The sequence below is a fragment of the Mobula hypostoma genome, chromosome 1 (assembly GCF_963921235.1).
Source record: "Mobula hypostoma chromosome 1, sMobHyp1.1, whole genome shotgun sequence".
NCBI lineage: Eukaryota > Metazoa > Chordata > Chondrichthyes > Myliobatiformes > Myliobatidae > Mobula > Mobula hypostoma.
Window position 1 is genome coordinate 84,442,080 of NC_086097.1, and position 12,694 is coordinate 84,454,773.

The 12,694-nt window shown below is 42.8% G+C and overlaps 1 protein-coding gene across 3 annotated transcripts in view; it reads left to right on the forward strand.

Annotated features, from left to right (window-relative positions):
• smoc1 (SPARC related modular calcium binding 1) overlaps positions 1-12,694 on the forward strand; it is a 248,922-nt gene that overhangs the window by 211,988 nt on the left and 24,240 nt on the right. For all 3 annotated transcript variants that reach the window (XM_063052100.1, XM_063052091.1, XM_063052109.1), the window contains exon 11: positions 2,718-2,962. In XM_063052100.1, coding sequence (XP_062908170.1) covers positions 2,718-2,962 — 245 coding nt within the window. The remainder of the gene's footprint in view (positions 1-2,717; positions 2,963-12,694) is intronic.

The following is a 12,694-nucleotide window of genomic DNA, read 5'->3' on the forward strand; positions in this document are numbered from 1 at the left end:
TCTATGTTTCTATGAACGTTTGATGGCTCTGGGTCTGTACTTACTGGAATTAAAAGGATGATGAGGGATCTCATTGAAACCTTTTGAATGTTGAAAGGGCTAGATAGAGTAGATGTGGAAAGGATGTTTCCCATTGTCGTGGAGTCCAGGACAGGAAGGCACAGCCTCAGGATAGAGGGGCATCCATTTAAAACAGAGATGCAGAGAAATGTCTTTAACCAGAGAGTGGTGTATTTGTGGAATTTCTTACCATAGCAGCTATGGAGGCCAAGTCATTGGGTGTACTTAAGGTCCAGATTGATAAGTTCTTGATTGGCCACGGCATCAAAGGTTACGGGAAGAAGGCTGGGGAGTGGGACTGAGGAGGGGAATAAAATGATCAGCCATGATTGAATAGCAGAACAGACTTCATGGGCCAAATGGCCTAATTCTGCTCCTATATTTCATGGTCTTGTGGAGATGAGGGGAAGGAGATCTGAACACTGCTAAGAAAACTTAATGAGCCAAGGGCCAGTGATCATGAGTGAGAAGGATTTGACATGAATTGTGGTAGATATGATGAAATTATATTTCATTCGGGGGAGGGAGGGGTGCACAGATAAGTAAGAGTGGCTGGCCAGAAATAGTTGAATTCACCAATAGAGTGGATGAGGAGGTGAAATATTTTTCCGTAGAGCCTTCTATGTTCCCGGTGTGACTTCATGCCAGTAACATGGAAACGTGTGCTGTCTCTGGGCTCGCTGGTGTGAGACAGCTTTCCACCCGACAGCACCCTACTCTCAGGAAAGGCGCAGTCAACGAGGTTGGCAGATTACCATGGAACAATGATGGAGAAGATAAATAAGCTCAAGGTTCAGGCAAGCTTGAGTTCTGCTTCCCTGAGGTACTCGTTTTGAGGAACTGCCAATTCACTCAAAGATATGCAAACATTTGTTTATCTGGCATCAGATCAGCTAAAATCATGCTTTAGTTAATATGCATTTCTGAGTACCTGTCTACAGAATCTGCAGCCCTTAGAATCTAATGATTCCCTCGAGTGATGCATTCATACATCGGCCGTATCATTGTGGACCACGAGCAGCACACAGAAAATGCGCGGAGGAACTTAGCAGGTCAGGCAACCTCTCTGGAGGGAAATGAACAGTTGACGTTTCAGGCCAAGACCCCTCATTAGGATTGGACTAAAACTGGAGTTGAGTCAACACTGAGTTTGTCCAGTGTTTTGTGTGTGTTGCTCCAGGTGTCCAACATCTACCGTGTCCTGTATCTCCATTGTGGACCATTGTCTTTGTCTGCCCCCCAAGCCCTTCAGAAATATGAAGTTGAATTTCCAGGATTATCTCCTTGTCTGATCTGTGTGCATGCTCTCTTCCCAATATCAGGATTGCTGACTTTCCACAACTATGTACAAACGATGTAAAAAGGACAGGTTTGTAGTACCATGAGCTTAGACAAATTTCATGCTTGTCGCTCATCTGATATCTATTGTCCATCTCAGTTTAAGTAGGTTGAGTGCAAGGGTGCATTTGCCTGCTCCAGTAGGTAGTAAAAGTCCAACTGCACTGCCCATGTGCTTAGGCTAGTGTTTATCCCTGAGCCAACACCAGCTAAAAACGATCAGTTTGACATTTAATGGACTGCTACTCATGAGATCTGAATGTGAACAAATGGGCTGTTTATTCTCCCTCCCATAAACAATTAGTGACTAAACTTCACTTTATTGGCAGTTAAATGCATTGGATTACCTCATATCCTTAAATTCATTAGAGATTTGTGATTCCTCCTGCAGGAGGGTGTCCTTCATCCATTCATGACTTCTGGGTGTCTGAAAGCTTTAATATAAGCCAGGTCTTTTCACAGATCATTGTATCTGGTTAATGGAAAATAAACCACCCGGGTCTTCCTCCAGACAACTATCCCTTGAAGTCCTCTTGCAGGTTGATAGGGTGGTTAAGTCATTGGATTGAGTTCAACAGCCACAAGGTAATGTAACTCCGTAAAGCTCTGGTTAGACCACATGTGGAGTGTTCTGTTCAGTCCTGGTCCTCTCATAAAAGAAAGGATGTGGAAGCATTAGAGAGCTGGTAGAGGAGATTTACCAGGATTAAAGAATATGTCTTATGATGAAAGGTTGAGTGAATTGGGGCTTTTCTCTTTGAAAGGGAATTCCCTTTCATTCTCTTCCACTTGACAGAGATGTATAAAATTATAAGAGGCATAGATAGACTAATTCCAGCCGACATCCTGATAAGGCGGGTGGGGGAAGGTTTAGGGGAGACGTCAGAGGTAGGTGGTTTTGTACAGAGAGTGGTCATTGTCTGCAGCACACTGCTGGGTTGGTGTTTGAGGCTGATACATTACGGGCATTTAGGAGACTCTTGGATAAGTGTGTGGATGAAAGAAGAATAGTGGATACGGGCTACGTGAGAGGGAAGGGTTAGATTGATCATGGAGTAGATTAAAAGGTCATCACAACATCATGGGCTGAAGGTCCTGTACTGTTCTGCACTGCTCTATGTTCTATGCTCTAGGCAGCTTTATTTCTTGAGCATTGATTACCAAATGCATTCAGTACCAATGTACCACTAAATTTCTGCTGTTCTGTCTGTGTTACTGAAGATGAAACCATATAAATCCAACCGTTTTCTCCAGCCGCATCTATTCATTGTGCTGGCCCCCACCTACAACTGACAGGGCCTTTGTGTTTGTTGATGCAGGTTTCCTGAGCCCGATCCAAGCCACACGCTGGAGGAGCGGGTTGTGCACTGGTACTTTGGTCAGCTGGATAAGAATGGCAGCAACAATATCCACAAGAAGGAAATGAAGCCGTTTAAGCGCTTCTTGAGGAAGAAGGCCAAGCCAAAGAAATGTGGAAGGAAATTCACCGATTACTGTGACTTGAATGAGGACAAAACCATTTCGCTGCACGAGTTGAAAGGATGCTTAGGAGTGAAGGAAGGAGGTGGGTAACTATGTAATGGTCAATCATTACACCTGAAGCCAGTACAGTAACAGTGACCAACCACCAACTTGTGCACTTCAACATTAGCATGGTGTATAATGTAATCCAGCTAGATATTAATTGAATGGGAACAGGCATTCCAACTAATAAAATCTCTTGTTTTTTTTTGCTGGGTGTGGAGGATGTGTCCAGCCTGACCTTCAAGCCCTGTCTCTCCTCTCTGCATTTTGCAAATCATACATTCTTATTTCTACGTTTTCACTTTCTAAATGCACCCATTCACTCTTTGACCAAATAGCCTTGTTTACTGTTTATTCTCATGGTCACCAAGGTTTAAGTCCACCAGAGCCATCTCTCCTTCCTTGCAGCTGAAGGGGCTTCTTTGTCTCCTTTCCAGGTCTTGTGAAGGGCCTTTGACCTAAGAAGTTAGCTCTGCTTCTCCTACCAGAGGCTCTGAATATTTCCAACATTTTCTGTTTTATAATAAGCATATCATTCCATCAGCCTCAAAATCCTCAAAAGCAAACAAAAAAAAAATACAGATGTTGGAAATCTAAAGTTAAAAGTAGAAGGGTACTCAACAGGAGAAAAATAAAGTTAGTACTCTAATTTTATGAGCATTCTGATGATAGGTCACCAATCTGTAGCATTGATTCTGTTTCTCAACTGTTGCTGCTTCACTTGCTGAATGTCCTTGATTCTGTAGATATCCTCTCTCCTTTACTCAGTACCTGATTCATTGCTTGCCATTTTTGTAATTTGTTCATTGACACCACAGACATCACTGAAAATACTTACAATATTAGTTTTGTTGCCTCTTTTCATACTTGAATCAATTTATCATCCATGAATTACTGCTGATGTGGATGGGGATTAGGAGAACTCGAGTGGAGTTGATGGACGTGGGAGAGAGAACATGTTGCAGTGTGGCTGTTCCAATGTTTAGATGTTTCAGATGAAATAGAAGAGGATGTAGAAGAGGTGGAGTTGCACTAACAACCAGAGATTATTTCCCATTTGCATTTAGAGAAAACATCCAGGAGGATTCGTCCACTGAAGCGATGTGGGTAGAAGTCAGGGATAAGAAAGGTGCCATTGCTGTATTAGGGTTTTGTTGTAGACTTTTCAATTGCTAGAGCAGTGGTCCCCAACCACCGGGCCTCAAAGCATGTGCTACCGGGCCACAAGGAAACGATATGATTTGGTGATATGAGTCAGCTGCATCTTTCCTCATTCCCTGTCACGCCCACTGTTGAGCTTGAACGCACGCGAGGTCATTACCCACGCGTCATCCATGTCAGTGCGGGAAGAAGATCAACTCCTTGAGCTTGCAAATGACGGTAGGCTGAAAAGTATGCTTGATATAACATCTCTGCCGGCATTCTGGATCAAAGTCAAGGCTAAATATCCTGAGATAACAACGAAAGCACTGAAAACATTGCTTCCATTTCCAACATATCTCTGCGAAGCGGGGTTTTCTGCAATGAATGCAATGAAAACAAAATTACGGAAGAGACTGGACATAAGGAACCCCCTTCGAGTATCGTTGGCTCCCATCACCCCTCAATGGCACCGTCTTGTTGCAGGAAAACAAGCCCAGGGCTCCCACTGACTCAGCGATATTGGTGTGTTGCAATGATTCTATATGTTCATACAAGGAAAATATACGCTGTGTGTTTAATATCCAAATGTTACTTAAAATGTTATGATGCTATTGACTTATAAGTGACTTATAATTGACTTATCACTATATTCATACGAGGAAAATATGCGCTGTGTGTTTAATATTAAATTCATTAGATAAACCCTTTTAAAAATGAAATTGAGTGCATTAGCCACTTATAAGTGACTTATAGTTGACCTATCACCTATATTCCAGTCGTGATCAACACCACCCCTCTCCCAGGGTTGCCAACTGTCCTGTATTAGCCGGGACATCCCATATATTGGGCTAAATTGGTTTGTTCCATATGGGACCGCCCTTGTCCCGTATTTCCCCCGCTAAGGTAGAGCGTTCCTATGAAACCTTTTGTGCCAAAATGGCGTAAAGCGCAGAAGCAATTACCATTAATTTAAATAGGAAAATTTTTTGAGCGTTCCCAGACCTAAAAAATAACCTAACAAATCATACCAAATAACTCATAAAACCTAAAATAACACTAACATATAGTAAAAGCAGGAATGATATGATAAATACACAGCCTATATAAAGTAGAAATAATATATGTACAGTGTAGTTTCACCGAACAGAATCGCCAAAAACTATTTGTAGAAAAAAAATCGGCACGTACTCACGCGTACGCACACAGGTGCTCGCACAAGGCTTCATGGTCATGGTAGTTTTTCTCGGGGTAAACACAAGTATTTGACTGCTACTGTTGTCCGTTGGCAACCCTACCACCCCCCCCTCCTCCGCCCCCAGGTCGGCCGGTCCGCAAGAATATTGTCAGTAATAAACCGGTCCGCGGTGCAAAAAAGGTTGGGGACCCCTGTGCTAGAGGGAGATATAGCAACAGATAACGCAACAGGGTTATTATAGAGGGATATTCACTAGATTAGACAATCAGTGGTTTAGTTGAGGCAGAATTTGTAGGATACGTTCAGGAGGACTTCTTGAAACAGCATATCGATTCTCCAACCAAGAAAGGGGCCATTCTAGACCGTGTATTTGGAAATGAGCCTGGCCAGGTGACTGGAGATTCAGTGGGGAAATGTTTTGGCAACAATGCTCATAACTCTTAAGTTGTAAGATAGTTATGAATAAATATATAGCAGACATTGTTAAATTGGGAGGACTAATTATAACATTTGGGCTGGCTGGTGGTGCAGTGGCATTAGCACTGGACTTTGATGTGGATGGTCTTGAGTTTGAATCCAGCCAGGTCCCAACCTGGACAGCAGAAGCATTTGTGCAGAAGAAGGGCCTGGCAATCTACTTCCATACTTTGCCACGAAAACCCTATCGACAACTACACTATCCATAGGGTCACCAGCACTCAACCACAACGATTACAACAGTATTAGATTGGAACTGAGTAGAGTAGATTTGGAACACCCATTATTTGGTAAATCTATATTTGACATATTGGAGTCTTTTGAAGACCATCTGGTTAGAATTCAGGTTCAGCGTTTTCCAGCAAAGATGAAAGATAGGGATAGTAACATTCAGGGACATTTAATTACAAGAAATGTTGTAAATTTAGTCAGAAAGAAAAAGGAAACTGATGCAAGGCTTAGAATATCGAAATTTAGACAAGGTCCTTGAGGAATACACAGGAAGCAGGAAAGTTCAGGAGTACTAAAGGAATATCCTCGGCAAATAGGATTAAGGAAAATGCTACTGCAATTTAGATGGCTCAGAAGTGGGTAGGACTACTCAAGGACCAAGTACAGAATTTATTACTAGAGCCAGAGGAAGTAGAAAGGTATTAAATGAGTTTCAAGGAGATAGACATGGATGAGAGTGAGAGTTAGTGAGTGCTGGTGCTAGTGCTATGTTCATATGTGAGGAAATGTTGATATTCATAAGGGGGTGGTGTTAGATCTTTTGATGAATATTAAGATGGATGTCCCCAAGGGCTGAGGGGATCTATACCCTGATACTGAGGGAGGCAAAGCTGGGGACTGGTGGGATCTTGCCTGAAAATTTTGCTTCAGGTGACTTCCCAGAGGACTAGAGAATAGTCAATGTTGTTTCTTTGTTTAAGTAGGGTAACAGAAACAAACTAGGACTTTATTCGAAGTTCAAAGTAAAATCTATTATCAGAATATGTACATGTCACCACGTTCAACCCTGAGGTTCTTTTCTGCGGGCATACTTAGTAAATCTATGGAACAGTAACTGTGAACAGGATCAATGGACAACAAACTATACAAATACAGATATAAATGAATAGCAATATATAACGAGATAAAAGAGTCCTTAATGAGTGTAGCTATCCCCTTTTGTTCAAGAGCCTGATGGTTGAGGGGTTGTAACTGTTCTTGAATCCAGTGGTGCAAGTCCTGAGGCTCATGTACCTTCTACTTGATGGCAGCAGAGAGAAAAGAGCATGGTCTGGGTGGTGAGGATCTTTGATGATGGATGCTGTTTTTCTACGGCAACCTTTCATGTAGATGTGCTCACTGGTTGGGAGGGTTTTACCTGTGATGTACTGGACTGAATCCACAAACTTTTGTAGGATTTTTCACTCAAAGGCATTGGTGTTCCCATACCAGGCCATAATGCAGCCAGTCAGCACACTTTCCACCACACATCTATAGAAGTTTGCCAAGGTCTTTAATGACATGCTAAATCTCCACAAATTCCTGAAGAAGTAGAGGTGCTGGCATGCTTTGTTTGCAATTGTATTTACTGTATATGGTGAGTCCAGGGCAGCTCCTCTGAGATAGAGACACCCAGGAATTTAAAGTTACTGACCCTCTCCTCCTCTGATCCTCCGATGATTACTGGCTCAGGGACCTCTGGGTTCCCTCTTCTGTTGTCTACAAACAGTTCCTTGGTCTTATTGATATTCAATGAGAGGTTGTTGTTATTACCACCACTCAATTTCCCTCCTGTATGCTGATTCATCACATCTTTTGATACAGCCCAGAACAGTGGTGTCATCAGTAAACTTATATGTGGTGTTGCAGCTGTACTGAGCCACACAGTCATAAGTGTAAGGTGAGTAGAGCAGGGGGCTAAGCACACATCCCTGTCGTGCTCCTGTGTTGATGGAGATTGTGGAGGAGATGTTTTTGCCAATCCAAACTGACTGCAGTCTACAAGTGAGGAAATCCAGGATCTCATTGCACAAGGTGGTATGGAGGCCTGGGTCTTGGAGTTTACCGATTAGTTTTGAGGGGATGATGGTGTTGAATGCTGAGCTGTAGTCGATAAAGAGCAACCTGATGTACATATCTTCGCTGTCCAGATGTTCCAGGGTTGTGTGAAGAGCCAGCGAGATAGTAGACTCGTTGCTTTGGCAGGCAAATTGGAGTGGAAACAAGTTGCCACTCAGACAGGAGCTGATATGCTTCAACACCAGCCTCTCAGAACTCTTCATCACTGTGGATGTAAGAGCCACTGGATGATGTCATTGAGACAGGTTACCACGCTCTTCTTCGGCACCGGTACGATTGAAACCTGCTTGAAGCAAGTGGGTACCGTACACTGTCAGAGCAAGTAGTTGAAGATATCCGTGAATACACCAGCCAGTTGGTCAGCACAGGTCTTCAGTACTCGTCCAGGTACTCCATCTGGATCAGATGAATTCACCCTCTTGAAGGCAGCCTGCACGTCACCTTCAGACACTGAGACGAAAGGATCTTCGGGAGACACGAACCAGTGAACCTGATAGTGGGAATAGGGAAATTATTGGGGAAAATTCTTATGAGCAGGATTTGCTCACATTGGGAAAAGCACAGACTTAGTAGGGATAGTTAGCATAGCTTTGTGTAGGGGAGGCCCTGTTTTGCAAGCTTGACTGAGTTTTGTGAGAAGATGATGAAGGTGATTGAGTGTAGGGCAGTGGACTTCAGTAAAGAGTTTGACCAGATCTTTCATGGTAGGCTGATCCAGTAAGATCTGTGAGTTGGTAGGTTCAATTCAAAATTGGCTTGGCCATAGAAAACAATGTAACGGTAGAGATGTGGTATTCTGACAGGACATCGGTAATGTTCCATCAGGATCAGTGCTTGGACCTCTGTAGTTGGTAATACATTAATGATTTGGATTGATTGGTAAGTTTGCAGGCGACACAGAAGTTGATGGAATTGCTGACTGTGAGAAAGGTCGGTGGACCAACAAACACTATTTTTACGCAAATTCTAACCTAAACCATTTAACTGTGCACACATTCCCATCGACTCCTCCCAGATCCTGCCACTCATCTACGCTACACTCCAGTAACAACTTACAGTAAGCAGTTACCCTCACCCACACACATTTTGGAACATGGGAGGAAACCCAGGACAAATCAGAATCGGGTCTTACTATCACTCTGAGATGGCATGAAATATTTTGTTTTGCAGCAGCAGTAGAGTGCTATAAATGACAAAGGGGATAATATAATAGTGTTCATAGATTCATAGACCATTCAGAAATCTGATGGTGGAGGGAAAGCAGGTGTTTCTGAGCATAGGTCCTCCTCCCTATTGTTTGTAGTGTGAAGAGGACAGGTCCCAAGTGAGGAGGGCCCTCAATGATGGACGCTGAGGAACTGGCATATGATGATGTCTTTGACGATGGGGAGGGTTATGCCCATGATGGAGCTGGCTGGGTCTATAAGGCTCTGCAACGTCTTGTGATCCCATGCACTGGAGCCTCCCTACCAGCCTGTCATGCAACACACATAAAAGTTGCTGGTGAACGCAGCAGGCCAGGCAGCATCTCTAGGAAGAGGTGCAGTCGACGTTTCAGGCCGAGACCCTTCATCAGATTGACAAGAGTCTTTGATGACATACCTAATCTCCTCAAGTTCCTAACGGAGCAGAACTGCTGGTGTACCTTCTTTGTGATTGCATCGATGCATTGGGCTTAGGAGAGGTCCTCTGAGATGATGACAGTCAGGAACTTAAGCTGGCCCACCCTTTCCACCACTGACCCCCTCCGTGAAGACAAGTTTTCCCCTTTCCGAAGTTCACAATCAAATCCTTGGTCTTGCTGATGACGAGTGTGAGGTTGTTGTTGCAGCTCAACCAGCTGATGTATCTCATTTCTGTACGGCCCCTTATTTGAGATTTGGCATCAGTGGCGTCGCCTGAGACTTTACAGATGGTTGCTTGAACTGTCTGGCTGAGCACAGTCATGCGTGCAAAGAGGGTAGAGCAAGGAGCTAAGCATGTGTACTTGAGAAAGCTTGTGTGTCAGCGAGGAGGAGACGCTATCGTTGATCCAAACTGTCTCTGGGCTCCTGACGAGAAAGTTGAGGATCTACTTGCAGGGGGAGGTACTGAGACCCAGGTTTAGAATCTTGGTGATTAATACCAAGGGGATGAAGGACCCTCACAGTGCCCAACAATGAACAAGGGTGCCCAAGTTAATCTTTCTTCCCATCTGAAAGTATGTCTTGTTCTCAAGTAGTCGGGTATCGAGTTATCACACTGTGGACTATATAGCAGAGTTTAACAAAGGCTGGTCCAATGGTCTGAATTCAACAGTCGTGCACTTGGCAGCCAGTTACTTGATACCAGTTGGATTTGGGGCCACTTGTAAGGAGTTTGGAGTAATCCCTGTCCAGATTAGTTAATTAAGAAACCGCAGGGCTTGAACCTAGATGCTGTGTAGTTTCTGTTGGATCGTTTGACACTGAGGGCAATAAAGAGAACAGGCAAAAGATGCCAAGCAATGCTGAATAATAAGAATAATTCCAAGATAAAATTATGATAGTTATTCTTAAAAGTTGTTGGAGAGTCCCCAAGACAATTTGCCAGGAGAAATGTTATATGTGCAAGATTTTTTTTCAAAGGCAATTGGAATGAAATTTATGAGTTACAATATTTTAAAATGTTTGGATCTTCAAATATCAAAATTAGTTTTATTCCAAGTCAGTAACAGAATGGTCCAAATTTGTCTTGAGAATTGATGGCTATTAAACTTGTCTGTTTATAGCACATGTTTTAAAGTCTTCATTAATTTTTACTTCACTGCATTTGCAGACAAAAATATGAAAAGCAATGCTCCCTGCCAGCGGATGTCCTCATCTGGCTTTTCAGTTTTATGGAACATTAAATATTGTAGATCTGACTTTCTCATACAGAATACACTGCACTTTGTAATTCATTGTGAAACACAACCTGAAGCTTCTGGCAGCACATTAAAGCATTATATAAAGGAAAAGTTTTTTTTTCCCATTAAATTTGCCCAGTAAGTATTTTCCTTGATCATCGCCAAAGTGGACATGGTTCAAAAACAAAGTGAGGGATGGAATGAGGGAATAGGGAATGAGGGACACACACAAAATGCTGAAGGAACTCAGGACTTGATGAGGGTTCTCGGCCGGAAACGTCAACTGTTTACTCTTTTCCATAGATGCTGCCTGCCCTGCTGAGTTCCTCCAGTGTTTTGTGTGTGCTGCTTGGATTTCCAGCATCTGCAGATTTTCTTGTGTTTGGAATAGTGAATGAGGCCCATGTATTTTGTTTTAAGTTAAATGCAAGCTATTAGAATCACTCCAAGAAATTACAGGGACCAAATGTCACCAGTAGTAATGCTTATTGCCTGCATGATGTGATCAATGACACAGTTAAGGACAGTTCTAACGACCTGTTGAAGATGCAAGTAAGCCAAGCATTCATCACAACAGTGGTCAATATATAGAGGAGCATCACTGTTCTGTTAGAGCAGTGATTCTCAGCTGTGTTTTGGCCACAGCCCCCTTAGGAGCTCTTCTCAGGTTTCAGGACCCCCTTTTCAAACAGGGGTGCAACACGAACAGATAGACAGAAAATCATTTATTATTAATACCAAGAAAACCTACCTTAACATATAATATATCCAAACACATATACTTTAAAGTTACTAGGCTAAAAAAGGCCTAGCAAGACATGCTGATCTTCGGAGAATGAAATATGGCAATAATGGATGCGAGAACCCTTCATTGAATACGTTGACCTGGTGCAGTCTGATTCGCGACTGACTCTGAAGTGAAGCTGTGTGGGAGGAGTTTAAGCAATGAATTTACCAGGTGGGCCGAATTCAAATGCTGTGTTGGAAAGATATTATAAATAGGAGGGAAACTATTGACTCCAATGAAGGTTGCTGCTTGGGTATTTCATCGGTTCAGTTACCAGGGCCCCCATAAACCCTTGGGGCTCCCCTTCTCACAGTTTTCAGTCGGTGGCCCCCTTCAACTGTGCCAGGGCCCCCAAGGGGGCCATATGGTCCCCGTTGAGAATGGCTGAGTTACAGGACTAACTGTATCCAGTGTGTCAGCACACATGTATCCTCAATTGTTCAAACTGGGCTAATCTATTTATCAATTTAGTTCAGTATCCCAGTCCAAGTATTCAGTTATCGCTCGTGAATATATCTGTGGGCTATATGACAGAGTTTATCAAAGGCAGACCCACTTGCCTGAATTCAATAATCTGTTTATCAATAACTGCTGTCTAGTCAATCATTCAATTATTTTTGGACAGACCTACATCAGCCAATAAACTGGAGCTCATAATTCGTAGCAAACAGGTTAATAGTTCAGCAAGATTAATCATCTCCTAGCCTTGTTTGCATTTAATAGATTAGGACCTTAATTTGGTCTGACAGGCACAGGCACAGGATTTTTTCCAAGGCCACTATCCCGTCCACTATATGAGTTAACCAAAACCAGGCATAACATCCCAGATGCAGCCTGATACCAGAAACTTACATGCCAAATTGATATCCATTCATTTATATTGATTGATTCTGTCAATGCAATCTAATGTCTTTTGCCTTAAATATAATTTTCTCTATATGAACACTTGAGCTCACTTCTGTACATGGAGACTGCAAATTAAGGATAATGTTTGCAGAGTCCCACATTCAATCATCCTGGTTACTAATCAGCCGGACGGCAGTATTGGCTAATTGATTTGCATATGAAAATATTATCCATTCCCACTGCCTCTGCTCCTTCTTTTGAAGACCTCTAATCTTTTAACCCCTGTCAGATTATATTGTTATACCTGGCACACCTTTGTTACTGGGAATGAAACAGTGTAAATTTTAAGTTATAGCCAGGGGGCCTTCGCTTCCCTGTTTCTGACGGT